Source organism: Crotalus tigris, unplaced genomic scaffold, assembly GCF_016545835.1.
Source record: "Crotalus tigris isolate CLP2741 ecotype Arizona unplaced genomic scaffold, ASM1654583v1 scf7180000017721.692284, whole genome shotgun sequence".
Lineage (NCBI taxonomy): Eukaryota > Metazoa > Chordata > Lepidosauria > Squamata > Viperidae > Crotalus > Crotalus tigris.
The window spans coordinates 257,633-278,798 of record NW_024096590.1 but is presented as its reverse complement, the minus strand read 5'-3'; the positions used below and the strand labels follow the sequence as shown (position 1 = coordinate 278,798).

Here is a 21,166-nt window from a genome sequence, read left to right as displayed (position 1 = left end):
AGGAAGACCATAAATAAATGCAAATAGTCCTTGATTTACAACCTGTTGCTTAATGTCCATTGAGAGTTATGTTGGACCCCCCCACCAAAAGGTACTTATGACCCAGATTCGAAGTTCCGCTCCCCCCAATTGCCACATGGTCATGTTTTGGGGGCTGACAATTTGCCCACCTTTACATTTTTGCCAGAAACCAGCATTTACTTCCAGTTCCTGGCAAAAAACACCCATTGCAAATAATGGGTTATTTTAGCCATTGCAGCATTTGCTTAATGACCACTGCAAGAAAAAAAAGTTGTAACATTGGACATGGTCACATGATGGCCTGCTTAACTACCAGCACAAGTTAGGATACTAATTCCAGGTTCAGTTATTCTAAAAACCAAGGATTACCTATATCTGGATCCTTTTCAGTTGAGATTCATAGTCACAGGATGGAAATTGCAATGGTTGCACGATGGATAATGTTTGTACATCCCTCTGGACTTAAGATCTCTTATCTGCCTTTGATACCAGCAGCCATGATATCCTTCTGGACTGTTTGTTTGGGTTGGGGTCACTGTACTCCATTGATTCCAGTCATTCCTCAGTGGACATCTCCAGATGATGATGATGATGGAAGGGACCTTGGAGGTCATCTAGTCCAACCCCCTGCTCAGGCAGGAAACCCAACCTATAGCTAAACACTGCATTCTACAGTGATACCTTTGCATCAGCTGTCAAGCACAGAAGCAATAGTGTTACACTGGGGATAGTTTGTTACCCATAATGTTACTGAACAACTTACCATCATTGGGGAAGCACACATTTTGTTTCTAGAGGAGAATATCAAACTATTTGTTTTTAGAATTGCTGAAATGCAGGTGGCTCATACAAGATTATGACTCCAAGTATGAAAGCAAATCTACAAGAGAATGTATGAGGAACAGTTCAGGATTTTGACAAAGCCAAAGCCTAGATCTAAAGCAGTGGTTCTCAACCTTTTTAATGCCACGACCCCCAACCAGTTGTAAGTCGAGGACTACTCAACCGGTCGTAGGTCGAGGACTACTCAACTGGTGCAGCACCATTTGCAGAATGGGACTTTTGGCGGGCTCAGCAGGGCAGAGACAGCCTGGACAATTCCTATTGGCTTTTGAAAGCCAATAGAATTAAGACTCTATTCAAGAGAGTCTATTCTATTGCCTTTCAAAAGCCAATAGAATAAAAGGCAGTAGCATAGCTAAGGAAAAGGGGGAAAAATGGCGGACTGCGTTGTTTGGTGACCCCCGTGAAATGGTCATTTGACCCCAAATGGGGTCCCGACCCACAGGTTGAGCACCACTGATCTAAAGGCTACAGAAATATTGCAGTAGGACCTGAAACAAGCAGTTTATGCTACAACAGGGCTTTTCGTACCACTGGTGGTACTTCAGCACTTGGCAGGTGGTATGTGTACGTCGGGTTGAAAAGCACTGTAAAAAAAAGTGTAGCGGGGGATGGGCTGAAGCAGCGGCAGCTCCAGACAAGTCTGGGGGAAAAGCAGCTGGAGCAGCGGTGTTGCCAAGGCTCTGCTGAGAGCCCAGGATCAGCGCACGCAGCTCCAGCTGATCAGCACTTCCCGCACACCCAGAAGAGAAGAGGAGGAGGGGGAGAGAAGAGAGGATATAAAGGGAGGGGGAGGAGAGGATATAAAAGGAGGAGGGGGAGAAAAGAGAGGATATAAAAGGAGGAGTAAAACCGGTACTTTTTTCCTCTTTCTTTTTTTTATGGTTTGTAACATTTTATTAGATTATAGATATAGAATAAAATACAAAAGCAAATACTAAGACACAGTGGGGAGGAAAAAGGGAAAGAAAAGTGAGGGGGAGAAGGGAAAAAGAAAAAAAAAGGCATTGATTTCCTTCCTTCCTCTAACTTCCTCTGTTGCAGTAGAATGAAGCATTAACATTGAATTTCAATTTTTTACTTTTCCATAATAGTATAAACTAGCCATTTCTATAACAACAAATCAATCTAATCAGTAAAATTCCTCTCTCCCCCCCCCTTTTTTTTTTTAGACATCATGTTTTTGACACCTTGCTAAGCACTGGTGGTACTTGAATATTGTCACGTCCTAAAAGTGATACAATCTGAAAAGGTTGAAAAGCCCTGTGCTAGAAAACCATAACATATTTGGTTGTCATAATAACAGCTAAAAATGATGCAACCAGCTACTAAATCTAAGGGGGGGGGCTATTGTTCATGCTAGCATATTGCTGATGGATGACTTTGTTTAAGAACTAAAAGAAGAAAGCATGTTACATTTGTGTTATATTGTGTTATCTTTTTCTGATCAGTAGGACCTGCACGAAGCTCCGATAAAAGTTTTAGAGCAAAGGTTTACAAAACTTAAGAAATCTGAAATGTGTTTGTGTATTATTTTTTTTTTAACTTGGAAATAAATGCCACTGAGTTCAATGGACTGATTTCCAGTTAATAGGACATAGTGTTACATTTGTTGATTTGGGAAGAATGTATGCCAAAAGGCAAGACAAATATGCAACTGGGAAGCTAAATGAGAGCTTGGAAATTATAGAACCTTTCTTTAAATTGTTCAGGAGAGGATTGTGTTGTATTTTATCAGCAGTGTATTGGCATCCAGGACTCTAACAACCAAGATAGGCCTAGTTGGTTGATTTGCAAGTCTTCATGAGAAATTATTTTTACAAGTTTTCTGTGATATGAGAATATATTTCTTAGATATCATTGGCTAATCTCAGAAAACTAAAAATTGAAAATTAATATTTCAATAGGAAATTTCCAGGAAACCCTAAAGTAATAGCCTAGACTGGGAAATTAAAAAAAAACTTGAAAAGGCAAGATCAGGTGGTTCATACATCATTGTCATGAGGATGATGTGGATGTATTCATGTAATTGCCAGGAGTCTGGCTTGGAAGAAAAACTTTATTTAGATGCACTATGCTAGTAAAGTTTACATATCAGGTAGCGTAGCCATGCAAAACTTTGAAGAGGTGTTGGATGGCTTTGCCATGTACACAGAACTGCCTGTGTACACATGTACAGTGCCTGATGGAGCTGCTTCTGCATAGGGCAGGGATCATCCAGGCTGTAAAGACTCTTCTCTCTCCCCCCACCCCTGCCCTGCATTGGCCCAAAGCATTCTGAGCCCACCAAAATAATTTCATTGAGGGGAATTGGGTGTATCCTTCCCTTTTAGGAATTAAGCACATCATCTCCACAGCCTGAATGGCTGTACTCTTACCTAGTACAATCTCACCTCACTGGTTTCTTCTCTTCCTCTCTCTCTACTTTGTGTTGTTTTTTTTTAAATTAATAACTTTGCTTTGTTTTGCATTTTCTTGTCAATGGGAAACATCATGAAAACCTAAGCTTAAATTCCTATATCACTTTACTGCTAAAAGCATCAAAGTGGGACCACGATATTTGGCAGTTCAAATCAGAATTAGGATAAAGACTGAAATTCTAGTTTTCTGTTGCATTTAAGCACATATCAATTCAAATTTAAAAATTTCATCCTTGTAATAAAGGTGATTTAAATACTAATCAAGAGATTTTATAATAGCTTCCTAAGTTTTTAATTTTTCAAAAATAAAAGATTGTAAATAACAAGAGAGGCCCTAATAGTGTAGATATTTGTAATAAAATAAGAACATAAACTGTACCCTTTTAACTGTACAAAATTAATTAAAGTTCTTGATGGGCATTTTCTATTCTCCCATTCTCAGTTTTGGTTTTAGTTGCATTCAAAAGCATGTAAGAGTTAGATCCAAACTTTTATTTTTGCAGGGTGCATTATTCCCTTTATTTATGCACACTATGTTGGCAAGACTAAACTAGTGCAACTAAAAGATTTCTATCTCAAAATGAATGCTCTTTTAAAAGGTTCCCCAGTCTTTTTGTCAACAGCTTCCTCAATGGCATATTCTTTCTTTTTTTAAAAAAATGTATATCAAATATAACTGAAAAACAACAACAACCCCGAACTGAGAAGAATAAACAATATGCCACAATGATAATCAACTATGCTTTCTTCACATTATAACCCCTGGCTGCATGATTTTTGATAACAGTGTGGTTTTTATGACAAAATACTATATAGCTAGGCTACCTGGAATAAAATAATTTGATAGCAGAGTTCTACATGTTGGTTTTAAAATAATAATTCTTTTCACATGCATCGTCTGTTAATTTTCCATCTCAGTTGACCAATACTTCTAATTTATAGGATCATTAATAGGTCCTCCATCTATTGTCTCAGTCAATTCAATGGGATCATCTAAAGATATGATGTGCATTTAAAGTGAATCTCCACATGTATTGGCTACATGCAGGAAAGTTCAATTCTGATTTCTTTTGCTATGTAATGGTATTTGTGCATTGCGTGACCCATGATCCTGAGGGGGGGGGGGAAACAGATATTCAAGGAGTTGCTGACAGGTGCTATGTAGCATCCCCCCCACATACCCCAAAACATTTTCCCTTTGAATTTGAAGTTCTGCTCACCTTTAATATATCTATCCTATGACTGCATGATCTTATCTTTTCTTTAATTACAACCTCAAATGCAAGAACAATAGTAATGGATATATACAAACCTTGCAAAACAGATATGTACAATCCTTACAAACTAACATACTTCACTTACTCACCTTTTCTGCACTGATGATGTTGCCTAGTCTGATAACGAAATATTTGTAGCCTGCATATCTAAATAAGACAACTTTTAATAACATACAGGAAAGTCATAAGTATAACATATTTTAAGAAACGTGGGCTAATATTTGTCATGGTTACCCTGATTTGTACTAATATCTTTGGTAAATTAAATAAATGGGACAAAATTGAGCTCTAAGCCTGCCACATACAATATTTTTTTAATCTTTAAATATTCAAATATTATAGAAATGCTTTGTTGTGTTTTCGCCTGCACCTGAAATGTGTCTTTTTCGCTGTTCCACATGGCATTCCTTATATATGTTTCATCCTCTGATGTCTAGGTCAAAGAATTCTTTTCAACTACAGAATTAAATGCTGGGAGTTGCAGGTGTGCTCTTAACACATGGCTGTGACTTTTTTTGTGCTTTACTCCCCTGCTGATCCTGTTTGGAGCAAGCATAAACTTTTATCTGTGAAGGCCTTGGTATTTTGACACAGAGAGCTTTCAGAACTGCTGACTCTCAGAACTTTGCCCTTTTACAAATCCAGCACCTCAGACAATTTTGATCTTTTAAGCTTTCTGTTTTTCTTGGCTTATATTTTTGTCCTAAGTAGAGGGAGTTTACGAAATAAAAGAAGGAATAATGAAGGTAATACTCATAATTTTCAACTTCCTGTATTTAATAAATTCTCAATTTATAATAATCCAATAATGAAATGTATTTGTAATTAAGAGATCTGAATAATTTGTTGTACAAATACGTAACTAATTATTGTACAGCAATGTTATACAGTCATTTTTCTATTTCATCGATAAATGCTTGTCCAACAAGCATTCAAAATTCTTAGAATTAGTGAATAGGGCCTACATGAAATAGCATAAAGATGCTATTTCAAATTGAGGTGGAATTGAGTATTAATTATGGTGTACTGCTATCTTTCATTATGTAAGCAAATACTTTGATATTTCACATTTTAAAATCAAATTGTCAGCTGTCTGCATAGAAACAAAGCCATGAGCTTCCTTAATGTGGTTCACAAATACAGCTTCATTTCCAAATACCTTTGAGTCTCGGAAAAGATTCTTTCAGTGTACATTCTTGTTCAGATACATAGAATTCTTGGTGACGCATACCTTATGAAAGAATGGAAATAACTTTGTAGCATTTTACTTTCTCCTGGTATTTGAATTAAGAGCTTTGTTTGACTGATCCTAAAAGAGGAAGATTAGTCACACATGGGCATTTCATGGAACAGCTTGATTTTGCCTGTCCCATTGTTTATAGCGTATATGGATATATTGCAAAAGTATTATCTAGGGCCATAAAAGTGAGGTGCATATATTATAACTGATTTCTGTCACTCCAGTTCCACCTTCATATTTCATATAGCTGATGCACACATACGCAAATTAGTGTCCACTAGGGAAAAGAGCAAGAACATATAAATATGTTGGGATGAATTTCAAAAAGATGGTGGGTGACAGCTGTGAATCTGAGGATTAGAGTGTTTTGAAGAACAAAACTATCAGTGGTTGTCATTCACCCTCCGGATATGAAATTGGAAGCCAGCTACTCATGAGTGTTTCATAACCTTTACCTTTTGGAGGTCAAGGCCATGCCATCATTAATCTACCATCGCCTGAAAGCCTAGAGGCTCTGCTTTTCATCCTATCATCCGTCATGCTGCAGTGGAGATAGAGGAGTAGTGGCCAGAAGGGTTCCTCTTTATATATATGCCCTCCCATTGGCTTGTAAAATTCAATTCCTAATAATGTCTTGTGGTTTTTTTAAAGGGCACCTGAAAAATTATGGGCTGGAGCTCAATTTTTTTTTCTGCATTGCCTATAATTGCATATATTTGCAGAGGGCACAACCAATGTATTGAAGTTGATTTTGTACTGTTGATTTGATACCAACTTATTATGGGGAAGAACAAGTTTATCTAAGTACCAAGTAGAGTTAATTACTAAGAAATGAGGCTAGTGAATTTCTTAATCTTTTGAATAAAGAGGAAATAATGTTGAGAGTGTAGAAAATAATTCTGTATGATTTACCACTGTATGATTATTTTACTGTATACTACCTTGTTATCATAAAGTTGGGCAGCCTTATAAATTTCTAAAATAAAAGAAATAACTCATAATAACAAGCTATGAAAAACATTTATAAATTCCTACTGTTGTTATTTTTATGTTGCATTTAGAACAATTCTAAAGAGAGAGAGCTAATTTTTTTATTATCATTTATTTCAGTAAGCCTAGTCTTAATTAAAGGATGGTTTATCATTTGAGTTGCTAAACAGACTCTGAATTGTGCAATTTATGACACACAGAAATAATTTTCCTAAATAACTTTATTAAATTTCTGTATTCAGTAATTCTCTTTGCTGTAAGAACTTGAATTAGAACTAAAAGTACCATATATGCCGGTGTATTAGGCGACCCGGCGTATAAGACGACCCCCGTCTTTATCGCCGAGCCACATTCCTAGAACGTCGTCTTATACGCCGGAAACTACCAGTATTTCCGGCGTATAAGACGACTCGGCGTATAAGACGACCCCCGTCTTTGGTGCTGAGTTTAGCGCTTCCGGCAGTCGTCTTATATGCCGGTACTAGTATTCAGAGGTAAGTCCTGCTTTGTATTTTAATACAGGGGTCCCCAACCCCCGGGCCACAGTCCACTACTGGGCTGCGACTCACTCAGAACTGGGCTGTGGAAGTGGCAGGCGAGCGCACAAAGCTCCATTTGCCTGTACAGAACCATCCCCTCTCTCGCTCCCTACCTCCACCAGTCCACAGAGTTGGAACGGTTGGAAACTGCTGCTTCAATATATAAATCATACCATACGAGAGGTCTTCTCTTTCAAAAGTTACTTGAGCCAGGTAGTTGTTTTACATTTCAAATGATTATTGAAATTATAATTTATTCTCTGAATTCTACAAGGTCAGTACTTAAAGAATTTGTAACTGACCTAACTATGGAACAATCAGACAAAACCAAAACAATGAACAGTTCCTGAATTGTCTGTGCATAACTTGGAATTTGGTTTCTTTAGAAGATTATAATTGTGGAGTCCTGGGTTTTCTCTGAGCTTGATTGTTTGCTTGCGTACATTTCATTCCCTGACTATGTAACATCACCAGTGCTAATGACTGTGAGGTTTGCTTCCTGTTTATATACAATAGCTTGCCCTGCCAGTATTGATTGGGATGTAGTGTACCATTTAGTTAGTTCCTTGATTAGAGTACTATATTATTTTATGGATTGTTTGTCTGGTGTTAATTCTGCTCATCTGGGTGTTGGCTGCTTAAAAGCCTAAAGAAGGACCAAACCATCATTGTCTTCCCAGCAGATACAAGTCAAATCACAGTTATCGTGGACAGATCATAATACAGTGAGGGGGGAAAGTATTTGCTCTCCTGCTGATTTTGTAAGTTTGCCCACTGACAAAGAAATGATCAGTCTATAATTTTAATAGTAGGTTTATTTTAACAGTGAAAGACAGAATGACAAGAAAAAAAGAAATCCAGAAAAACACATTTCAAACAAGTTATACATTGATTTGCATTTTAATGAGTGAAAAAAGTATTTGATCCCCTATCAATCAGCAAGATTTCTGGCTCCCAGGTGTCTTTTATACAGGTAACGAGCTGAGATTAGGAGCACTCCCTTAAAGGGAGTGTTCCTAATCTCAGCTTGTTACCTGTATAAAAGACACCTGTTCACAGAAGCAATCAATCAGATTCCAAACTCTCCACCATGGCCAAGACCAAAGAGCTGTCCAAGAATGTCAGAGACAAGATTGTAGACTTACACAAGGCTAGAATGGATTACAAGACTATTGCCAAACAGCTTGGTGAGAAGGTGACAACAGTTGCTGTGATTATTCGCAAAAGAAAGAAACCCAAAATAATTGTCAATTTCCCCCATCTGGGGCTCCATGCAAGAGCTCACATGGAGTTTCAGTGATCATGAGAACAGTGAGGAATCAGCCCAGAACTACACGGGAAGATCTTGTCAATGATCTCAAGGCAGCTGGGACCATAGTCACCAAGAAAACAATTGGTAACACACTAAGCTATGAAAGGACTGAAATCGTGCAGCTCCCGCAAGGTCCCCCTGCTCAAGAAAGCACATGTATAGGCCCGTCTGAAGCTTGCTAATGAACATCTGAATGATTCAGAGGAGAACTGGGTGAAAGTGTTGTGGTCAGATGAGACCAAAATCAAGTTCTTTGGCATCAATTCAACTCGCCATGTTTGGAGGAGGAGGAGGAATGCTGCTTGTGACCCCAAGAACACCATCTCCACCGTCAAACATGGAGGTTTGAAACATTATGCTTTGGGAGTGTTTTTCTGCTAAGGGGACAGGACAACTTCACCGCATCAAAGGGACGATGGACGGGGCCATGTACCATCAAATCTTGGGTGAGAACCTCCTTCCCTCAGCCAGGGCATTGAAAATGCCTCCTGGATGGGTATTCCAGCATGCCAATGACCCAAAAGACAGGCTAAGGCAACAAAAGAGTGGCTCAAGAAGAAGCACATTAAGATCCTGGAGTGGCCTAGCCAATCTCCAGATCTTAATCCCATAGAAAATCTGTGGAGGGAACTGAAGGTTCGAGCTACCAAACGTCAGCCTTGAAACGTTAATGACTTGGAGAGGATCTGCAAAGAGGAGTGGAATAAAATCCCTCCTGAGATGTGTGCAAACTTGGTGGCCAGCTACAAGAAACACCTGACCTCTGTGATTGCCAACAAGAATTTTGCCACTAAATACTAAGTCATGTTTTGCAATGGAGTCAAATGCTTATTAAGTCATGTTTTGCAATGGAGTCAAATACTTATTTCACTCATTAAAATGCAAATCAATTTATAACTGGATTTTTTTGTTATTATTCTGTCTCTCACTGTTAAAATAAACCTACCATTAAAATTATAGACTGATCATTTCTTTGTCAGTGGGCAAACGTACAAAATCAACAGGGGATCAAATACTTTTTTCCCCTCACTGTAAATACAAAACAGACATAGTATTACTAGAAGACAAAGAAACCTATATCCCAGTAAACACCAACCTAATACAGAAAGTAGATAGCCTGATCAAGAGAAACCTTAATAACCTAACCAAGAAAAATCAGATCACAGAAGGCACCAACAAGCAATCAGAAGACATGATGGAAATTCTTAATTTCACAACACATGGACAGAGTCAATCATGCTGGGAAACTATGAGCATCCTAGACTAAGCAAAATCCAAAATGCTACAGAATTTCTGGTAACTTGGCAGTCAGATTAATCAGTCATCAATACATAGAGATAAACCACATTTATATATTATTCAAAAAAACAAAACACCTAAGAAAGGATACAACCTCCCCCTATTCTTTCCAGCAGCCAACACCCAAATAAGTATAAACAGTCAAGCAGAGAACAATATTCTAATCAAGGAACTAGTTGACAAAACAGGACACGATTTTTAAAAATCTCAAAATAGCTCCGTCTTGATTTTATTTGGTATATGATGGGCCAGAGATTTCTGAATGGCTTTCAAGAACTGTTATCTCATTTTACAACAATATTTCATTGTATAAACATACGTGGAGTCTGTACTGCTTCTGTTTTAATATATTATCTACCTTGAAACGCTGACATGGTAGTGAATATATTGCCAGCCCAGATGAGTGGTGTTCAACAGGAGAGGTCAGTATATAGTTTGGGAGAGCTTTCAAATGCATCATTGTCAGTGAAATCACAGGAGGCCCCAGTGGCTAGAAGGCTGAAAGAACTGGCATCTTTTATTTATATGCCACCCTGAATCCTTTGGGATTGGGCGGCATATAAATAAAATTAAATACAAAAAATAAAAATATACAACTTTGCAGTATTCTAAATACAGGTAGGTAGCTAACAAGGACTAGTAATCAAATGAGACTTGTTTTGTCATCTGTATTGGCTTCTGATCGGTTGTGGCCTCGAGCCAACACTTTTGCATCTTCCAAAGAAGTCCTGAAATTGCTATAACTAAAATGTTGGGAAAATTTGGGGGTGGAATAAGGGTGGAATGAGTGTCTTAAGGAACCTATTTTATTTTAATCCAATATTGGCCTGATTTTTCCTTGAATTATAGAGTGGGGTTTAAGGGACAAAATAGGGACACAGACCTTCTAAGGCCCAAGTATCATTTTTTTTCCTTCAAGTGTTCTCTCTCTCTCTCTCTCTCTCTCTCTCTCTCTCTCTCTCTCTCTCTCTCTCTCTCTCTCCCCTTCCCTCCCTCTCACGAGTTTAAAACTTTTTTTTTTTAATTCTGATCTGAAGATCAGTCACTGGGAAGCCTATAAAAATTAGATTATAGCCCTGGTTTCAGGAAATCATTTTTCTCCCTCTCTCCTACCTTCCTCAGTCTAAAGTCTTTTGTTAACTTATAGCAAGAACACAAAATATATAATATAGAAAAGTTAGCTAAAGCCCACTAACAATTAAGTGGCATCATATCCTTAAATTAATGAACCTCTAAAGGAAGGTCATAGCAGAGGGCCTGCCCTATAATAGAAAAAAAAAGAGTTCTTCCAGTCCTCACAACTTGACTTCCCAAAAATGGGAAATAACCAGTTGCTTGATTGAATAGGTCAGGCTGACTTCCACTTGCAGAAGGATGCAGTCCTGGACATAAAATGGGGTGAGCCATAAAAGAATTTGTAAGTAGAAACTAGCACTTTAAATTGTACTCAGAAGCTAATAGAGAACTAATACAGGATGTAATATGATCCCACTGACTATTGCCAATAAACACCTGGGCCATTATTTTAACCAACTGAGGTTTCCTTCTTTAAAAGCAGCCCTACATGTTACAAGACACTAAACAGGTGGTAATAGTACATGAGCTCACATTCCAGGTAATGCTGCAATCGGCCAGAAGGTAAATATCCAGCCCTCAGGTAGCCAAAGATATCAAGAATTCAGTTCTTTCAAGTTACAGGCCAAGAATTCCAGACACAAGAAGAAGAAAATGTTCCAATCAGAAAATGGTCCCACCAACCTTGAGAAAACCGCAGCAAATTTACTGGCAAAATGTTATGCTGTACTACATACCAGCTGGTCATGGTGGCCAGCACTAGTGCAAACTTTGGTCTACTATTACTACCCTTCTAGCACTGATGATGTTGCCTTGTTTGGTAATGAGAGATCTGCAAGAAAACAATCAAGCTCAGAGAGCACCAAGGACCCCACAGTTCAACCCTGAGCTATAAATACTCTTCTTAGTTATTAAACAGCTGTGCTTTTTTTCCCAAGAACATGTGGTGCAGCAAACCTCCCTATAGCAACTGCATCATCCTGGAGACATGTGGCTACTTTCATGAGTTGGGGAATGGACTGCATTTGTGTCTGTTCTGAAACTTCTTTTCCCAATTGAATCTGAACCATTGTGCAGCTTTCTTATGTACATTGGCCTCTCTGTCATTCAAAGTGCTTATGTTCTTTTTGAGATTCTTAAAAAAATATGTATCCAAGACTGTTTGAAAGTTTTCTTTGTGTTATTAGTACAACTCAGTGAAGGTTTTCCTAGTTATTTTACTATTATTTAAAGTGTGTTTTGATTAGAACCCTCCCCTCCCCCCCCCCAAAAAACCCCCCAACAGTATCAGCTCTTCTTGCTGACTTGTATGGTAAACACTGCAGATAGAGAAGATTGGGGGAAAAAAACAAAATTTGGCACCAGTTCTTAAAATTATGTTGAATGATTTCAGCAGAAGTAATGAAATGGCACTATTTTTCATCCCTCTTCCTGTTGCCTAATGGAATTGCCATTGCTTGTTAAAAATGATGAATGAACCAAAGGCAGTAGGTCCTTCAACAGAGCTGGTGGAATGATTCTGCTTCATTTGTTTTGCTTCTCTGCAGTCATAACCTAATAGCTTACAGAGATCCAGTTTGGAGTAGCGGCCAGGCGATTATGAGTTCTAGGCCTCCTTTAGGCAGGAAAGCCGCTAGATAACTTGGGCCAATCACTCACTCTCAGCCCAACTCACCTCACAAGGTTGTTCTGCAGAAGAAAATATAGTATATACTTAATTCTACATATAACAACGCAGCAAGAATAGCATATGCACAGTTCTGGAAAAATGAGAATATACCATCAGAGGAAGAAGTGATAAAAAAAAAAATCCTGGACTGTGCTGAGATGGACAAATTAACAAAAGAGATAAAAGAAAAGGAAGGCACAGAGTACTATCTAATATGGAACAAGTGGTATGACTGGTTGGAGACTAGAAATAATAGAGGAGAATAAATGTGGAAAGGTCAAAAGTGAAAAATGTGTGTATAATAAAAACAACGGGACAAGAAGGATAAATATTCTAAAGAAGAATAAGGGGGGGAAATGTAAATAATAGAAGATTACCGTAACGAAATTGCTGTTAAAAAAAGGGAGGAGCATACACTGTGTGTGTATGTGTGTTTTGTTTTGTTTTGTTGGTTTAAAAAATAAAAAAAATTATGTGTGTGTGTGTATGTGTGTGTGTGTGTGTATATATATATATATATATATGTGTGTGTGTGTGTGTGTGTATATATATATATATATATATATATATATATTATATATAAAAATGGAATGAATAAAGCGCGTTCACCAGGAGAGTTTAAAGTTAAAATACTTTAATTAAAGTATTTTACTATATTAAAAGGTTGCCAAGCTTTCGTTGGGAAAACTCCCCAACATCTTCAGGGCTGAGAGACCGTTTCTAACAAGGTGATTCAAACGGGTTCCATAGACGTCTGCGCGTGGTTCCTAGACTGTGCTAGCATTCCCTGCTGAACAGCTGATAGGTGGGAGGGGAGATCTTCCATCCATCCATAGTTACCTTGTATGTTTCATATATTTCTTCTCTTTTGCAGTAGCACTCCATCAATGCTGGGTTCTCTTGTCTCGTCCACCTAGGGCTTGTTCCGGTAGCCACTTCCTGTCAGATTATCCCGGTTCCCCAACATTTGATGCAGATTTTGTTAATCTGGGCAATGCTCAGACTAGCAAGACTCTACAAGTTTATGTCTGGTGAAAGGTTAGGAGGTCTCTACCCAAGGACTCTTACTGGTAAGGTAGGGGCACTGGCGAGGATTTGAAGCCCAATCTCTTGAAGAAGATGGCAGCTTCTGTGTTGTCTTGATAATGGCCTTAAGGTTCAGAAAAGCACAGTCCACTTGGATGCTAGGAAAAATCTTCTAAGGCATGATAATCGTAGCAGGGGAACAAGAGTCTTGGAATAAACTTTTACCTAGGAAATTGTGTACAGTAGATGAAGGGACAGGGCTGCTGAAATCCCATATCTGCCTCACATTTCATTATTAAGTTTCCATCAACTTTCAAGTATGTTTACTTTTCCCAGAAAATATTTTTTTTAAATAAAGAGGCTAAAGGTTTATTAATATACTTTACAATGCCAGTTGCCAGGCAATTAATACAAACATGCAGCTTTTCTAACACATTGATTTTTTTTTAAATTAAAAAAAATGTGAAATAGCCTGGAGACTCTATGGATGTTAGACTCTATGCGATATTTCAGGTATCAGATTCCTATTAGAATAACTAGAATTGTTCTTCGAAGCTTTCTGCGTGAACAGTACAAGAAGAAAGCATTAATATCACAAGCTTCAAGAAATGTATCTATCATTTCAGAAGAAAGGTCAGCTTCCACCCCCCACTTCTTATGCACAAATGCCCACGTGCACACTCAAGTGTGCCCCGGGGCTATAGCAAAGCTTGATAGATGCTGAGATAGAAGTGTTTTGATAGAGGTAATTTTCCTCAGATGGGTTTCAGCATCCCATGAATCAAAACATGTCAGTGAGGAGCTAAGGATGGAGTGAAGTTTATTGTAACATGTTTGCATCTGACACTAGTATGCTAGGGGGTCAAGTGAGGGAGATCATTAGAACCATGTTGATTTAGTGGGATTGTTACACACTTTCCCTTCAGGCAGTGAGTGGGGGGTGGGGTGATTATAAGAGGTCACTAGAAAAATAAAAAGCTCCCTACAGCCCCTTCTATGTCCCATTATATATGTTAGTTCATTTAAAGTTGTGGTTTGGCTATTTTTTTTTTCTTAAATGTCCTTTTGGCTTTAAGGATACAGTCATGGTTACCATCATTGACCTAAACAATGAGATTTGGGAAGGATTAATACTTCAGTACTGTATTGAAATATATATAAATTATATGTTTAGTTTTAATAAGAATTTCTATTACATTATGCATATTTTCCTTGTAGAGTTGGAAATAGCAAAAGACTGAATGTTGGTGGTTGGTTATGCCTGCAGATTAATCTTTGTGTCAGAAATATATTTTATTCATATATATTCATATTAAAATTTTAAAAAGGATACTATATTTCACTTTTTATATCCATTTACAAGCAGACAGAAGTATGCCATATAAAGCATACTATAATGGCCTTAAGTATGCCATTAAATTCAGACAGTGCCTTTTCCCCTCCTTTGTTTCCTCTTTTTCTCTTTATTTTAAAGTACTATATATCTTTGTTTACTTAATAAGTTATCAAATAGAAGAAGAAAGCCCTTTAAGCAGAAAATATTGAAGTTTATATTTGTAAAGTAACAAAAATAACTAATTATTTGGATAAAATGATGTTTTCTCACCTTGTTAAACAAGACTACCTTTTAATTAAGATGTGTTAATAGTCTTGCTTGTTTGATAAAAGCTGGCAGAATATAATTTCAGATATCCCTAATCAAATTGTTCTGTGTTGCAAGACCTTTGTTTGCATAAAACAGATGCACAACCTGAGATCAAGAGCTGTATGTTTCTTCCCCAGGTTCCCCAAAAGTTGTTATTGCAGATTAATTTTCTTAACCATATTTATTTTCAAAATGGGTTGAAATGAAAATATCTATGGAGATTCTCTGTCATCCAGGTCATAGTCATCCCAAAGATGCTTTTTCACCAGGCAACTGGACTTTTTTGTTTTTCTTTGAAGACATTTCGCTTCTCATCCAAGAAACTTCTTCAGCTCCACCATCGAGTCAAAGCTGAAGAAGCTTCTTCGATGAGAAACGAAACATCTTCAAAGAAAAAAAAGAAAGTCCAGTTGCCTCGTGAAAAAGCATCCTTGGGTTGAAATGGAAAGAAACAAAATTTTGGTTTTTTTTTCCCCCAGCAAATACTTACTAGCTTTCAGAATGCTCTCCCTGTGTCCAGCATCTCTCTCAACAACCCACTATGGTTCCTGACTTCGAAGAAATCCTTTGGGATATAGTGTCTAGCATAATAAAAACAAATGTAGATCTTTTTGCCCTATCTTAACATTAAAATAAGCAGTTTCTATTGTTTGGGCAGTTAATTTGTCTAGACAAATTAACATTAATAAATTAATAAAACATTAATTTATTAATATTAATTTATTAACATTAATAAATTAATTAATAAAACATTTTATTATTCTTTTGGCAGTCTTAGCCAAACTATTATAGGTTCCAAAAGATTCTATGGGCTAGAGATCTGTTCAGGTGGTCACTAAGCATTGACAATGACTTGACAGTACATAGTCAAATCAATTAATCTCTGAAAGTTAAATATTACAGGTATGCACATAATAGAAAATATGTTTTGTTTTAAACCTGGGACAAATAACTTCAGTCTGGACTGGAGTTTCAGCTGAATTAATCCAAGCAGAAATAACCTAACACCATAATATTTTGGTGGTTCCTAGTTTGGGCCGGAACAAAATCTGCAGGACAAAGAAGGTGAAGCTGGTGTTTCACATGTGTCTTTCCATTGTTTTCCACTTGGATTTTTCATTTCTCTAATTTCTGTTAATCGCTGCCAGTACCCTTGAATTCAAATACAACATATCCAATTGGCTTCCAACCACTTCCTTTCTGTACCTCATCCAGCTGTTGCTGTTTCCCTCGATTTCAAGTATGGCACATCTAACCTATATAGACATCACTTCCCAGCAGCTTTATTTCCTTACCTCCAACCTATTCCTCCCCCCTCCCCACATCTTCCCACCTACTTCTTTTGCCTAGTTACACTTCAGTACTACTGCTACCCTTGTTCACTTGTCATTGTCCCCCAACTCCAAAGCATTTGTGCCTAGAATATACCGTAAATGCCGGCGTATAAGACGACTTCCACGAGCGCTGAAATCGGCGCCAAAGACGGGGGTCGTCTTATACGCCGAGTCGTCTTATACGCCAGAAATACTGGTAGTTTCCGGCGTATAAGACGACGTTCTAGGAATGCGGCCGGGCTATAAAGACGGGGGTCGTCTTATACGCCGGGTCGCCTAATAAGCCGACATATACGGTACTTGTTTCAGTTCTGTGCCCAAACCAAATATGCATATTTCAGGCCAGATTTGGACTTCCCTCTCACTGCTTAATAATTTTTCTAAGATTGGAAAATAAAATCTGATGAAGGTGTTGAGTTAGGCAAGAGCCATTCCAAAGATATAAGTGTATAGAAAAGATTTATGCCTGTTTATATTCACATTGATACTGTCTGAAGCCCATGCTGGATTTTAATTAAATTTTTCAACTGTTACTACTGCTGTGACTGATTAAGATGTTATAATTAACAAAGTTGAGCTTGATTACTGTAGTGTTATGGAAAGGGTCAATATAACAAAGACAATGCTGACCCTTGTTCATGATGTAATCAGCACCACTTTGATGACAAAGGTTGCATAATATATCAGTGATGTGAGTGAGCTTATGAGCGAATTGATTGATCAGTTTGTTTTGCATTTCTTTTATAAATAACGCTATTTGTTATTGCTTGGATGATTAAGCTCAATCAGAGAAGTTATTTGCATAGATGAAATATGAAACAAAGCAAGCTTTATATGGTCATTATAATCCTGATATTTCATCAACATTTCATCAATAGTTTTAATGAACATTTGGCTCCATTGATTAAGGAGCCACTCTGTGAAATAGGCAATCATATAAAAGTTCTATCAATAATAAATAATATTATAATATAACCTAGCCCAGGGGTAGGCAACCCAAAACACTCAAAGAGCCACTTGGACCCGTTTCCCACCAAAAACAGAACACTGGGAGCCGCAAAACCCTTTTGATATCTAAAATGAAGATAACACTGCATATATCCTTTTTTACCTTTATTATAGGTGTGTGTATGTGTATGTATATGTGTATGTGTGTATGTGTATACACACACACACACACACACACACACACACACACACACACACACACATATACACATTAAAAATAAAAGTAAAAATATGACTCTTGGGAATATCCCTACTATTAAAACAATGATCACCAAGAGAATGCTTTAAGAGAATAAAATTACATACACACACAGGTAAAAAAAGGATATATGCAGTGTTATCTTCATTTTAGATGTCAAAAGGGTCCCTCTCTCTCTGTCTCTGTCTCTCTCTCTCCCTCCCTCTCTATCTGCCCTTGGTCTGCCACTCCTCTTCCCCCACTCTCTCTATCTCTCCCTCTCTCTCTCTTTCTCTCTCTCTCTTTCTTCCCCCCCCTCCTATCTGCTGCTCACCTGGCAAGCTTCAAGCTGTTGTCCAACAACCTCCGGGGTAGGCAACCTCGTCTCTTTTATGACTCATGGACTTCAACTCCCAGAATTCCTGAGTCAGCCTAGCTGGGCTAGCTAGCTCTCTCCTGCCCTTCCTGCTTCCTGCTTCCTTCAGAGACGCAGCACAGGGAGGAGCTCTGCCCAGAAAGCTTTTCAGCTGCTCGGAGAACACTGTGAGTGCACTCTTTTACACACACACAAAACACACACACACACAGACACACACACACACACACACACAGAGAGAGAAGCAGGGAAGTGCAATTGCCTCTCTCTGTCTCTGTCTCTCTCTGCAAAGGCAGAGGAGGCTGGGAGCCACAGGGGAAGGCTCAAAGAGCCGCATGCGGCTCCAGAGCCGCAGGTTGCCGACCTGTGACCTAGCCAGTGACAAAGTTCAGATTCCATTTATCAAGGTTCTTAATGGATACGGGAAGTTTTGCATTCAAGTGAGATTAACGATCCAAGCAAATAAAACTAAGTATTTTATGTGGTTAAATTTCCATTTCCATCCTTTCCTCGACTCTGCTTACTTCTGAGCCTCTCGTTACTCAATTATCAAATATATCAAAGAGGAGAGGGAGAAGACTGTAAATATCCTGTATGAACTGGTGAGCTGAATTAGAGAAGCAAAGCAAAGTAATTGGACAATCTTTTAGAGCTGAAAATAGCACAAGAGAATTTATATGCCAAATGGATGGCATGGAAGCTCTTAAAGGTTAATAGATGGTCTTGATTATTACTGTTAGGCCAAAGCCACAAGCATGGTTAAAGGTTAAAAGAATAAAAAGCCCCAGGCTTACAGGAAAATCAGCTGAAGAAATCCAAAGAACCCACATCAATTAGCATTTATTTGCTCGCTCATAATTGAAAATAATTGAAACAGAATTTATGAAGGCAAGTTAAGTGCTGTACAAGTCAACTAATGCAAATGCTTTCGTTAATGGTAGCAAATGGATTAAATTAAAAATATGGCCTGCTCAGAAATAAAGTTCAGGTGCACTCTTTATCTCATTCTAATTATTACCTTCATGTTCTGAAAATCTTAATGATTAGATTTTGTTCAGTAGTTTCTAAAGTTCTGCAAGTTTTGTTCATACTAAAATAAAAAATATATCCTCTATTTTAGGAAGGTTTTTTTTCTGTAGTTAAAAGTATTATAAAAATCACAATCTTAAAATGCACATTACTGTATATAATTCCCAGTCTTTAAAAAAGACTTAAAAGGCCTTTGTCCTGCAAAGAAGATGATACGCTTTCAGCTTAAATTCTAAATTGTAGAGGAAAGAAAGTCTATATTTTTAAAATTATTAGTTCATAGGTCAAGCTGTTATCAACCTTTTTGGTTTAATGGATGAGTAGTTTGGTCCTGCTGTTACCTGTGGGTTAAAAGAAGCACAATAATATTAAATGCTTGTGACGTTCATTTCATTTTTTTTTCTTTTTTGAAAATGCCTTGCAACTGCAAAAACCTAAACAAAAGGAATTCAAAAATATGACATAGTGTACCTGTGTCCCATTAGCATTATATTACACATCATTGTTTCTGGTAGCAATTGCCATTTTCACTGATTCTGGATTTAGCTTAAAGTTTTTAATTACTAGAAAGACTATCAAAACAGAAAGAACTTGATTATGCAGCAACTCTGGCTATGTCTATGATCAACGTCTTATTGCACATTGTCTATATTGATAATGATGTCAATTCAATGCATGCAGTAACTGGTAGTTGTGAATATTCTTCTACCAATTCTTTGATACCCCAGGTAGCAAAATAAAATGATAGGATTTAAAATTATTATCTCAGTCTACATTCCAATGTGTTACTCTCTTTCTATATAGACCGAAGATGATGAAAAACTGAAAAAAAGAAAGGAGAGGTTTGGCATTGTTACAAGTTCAGCTGGAGCAGGAACTACAGAAGACACAGAGGTAACTTTTTTTTTTTATAACGTCTTGGGCACTGAGACTTTCTGTAATTGAAATAATGTCAGGCACTCCACAAGATGGCACTGTGTGACTTTTCTGTTTTTCTTTGCCCAGTCCTCATAGTCCCATTAAATTATTGTATACTAACTTAGATATAAATCATTTTTGATTATGTCAGAAATTTGCTTTTTTTTTCTCTTTAAGGATAGTTTCAGGTTATTGCTTTGTGATAGGTTGGATAATTTTTGAAAACAGACTAGTCAGGGTTTTCTGTCATTAATCTATACAATAGATATAAAACTTGGAATAATTTAGCTTTATCTTGTATGTCTACCCTTATGAGTTGTCCAGGATTACCCAGTTATCAACATAGCTGATTTCGAATTAGGGGTTGTAGAACCAGACTAATTTTCTATCTAATGTAGAGCTTAAAGAGTGCTTTTTAAAGTGTGGGATGTATGTATATCACATGGCATGCATGCAGCATTGTTTTATTGTCTCTTCGAGTGTTAAAACAACACTGCTATTGCTTTAATCTTTTTGTAAATTCTTGACGGCAGGCATCTGCCATTATGTTACCAGACCTATGGTTCCTTCCCAATACTAATTTGATCTTTCTATTCCTAGTATGCAGGGTTGTTGTTTTTTGGTTCAGCAACTTTGCTTTTAGGTTGGTTGCACTATTAAGATGTAATCTCGACCACAAGTAGTCCTTTTCCTAAAGTCTTAACTTCACTGACAGAAGGGAACAATATTTGGATATTGGATTGAACCCTGAGTGTTACCAACAGGAACTTTATTTTCATTGGCACCTTCTGTGGGGTGCTTTTTGTTTTCCTTAGATGCAACACAAGCACTGCTTCCCAAAATGAAGTAGCAGCTGTAGAATGATCTGCCTGTTCAGTTGGAGCGAAGGGGGTGGCTGGTCTGTGGTCTGAGGGATTCCATGCTTCTCCGTCAGGGCATTTAGTGAGTGTGCCTGAAACAAAAAGCTC

General features: G+C 37.6%; 1 protein-coding gene across 1 annotated transcript in view; it reads left to right on the top strand.

The window, feature by feature from the left end:
* LOC120306146 (SAP domain containing ribonucleoprotein) overlaps positions 1-21,166 on the top strand; it is a 69,982-nt gene that overhangs the window by 46,518 nt on the left and 2,298 nt on the right. Inside the window, exon 10 of the mRNA XM_039338837.1 lies at positions 20,085-20,174. Coding sequence (XP_039194771.1) covers positions 20,085-20,174 — 90 coding nt within the window. The remainder of the gene's footprint in view (positions 1-20,084; positions 20,175-21,166) is intronic.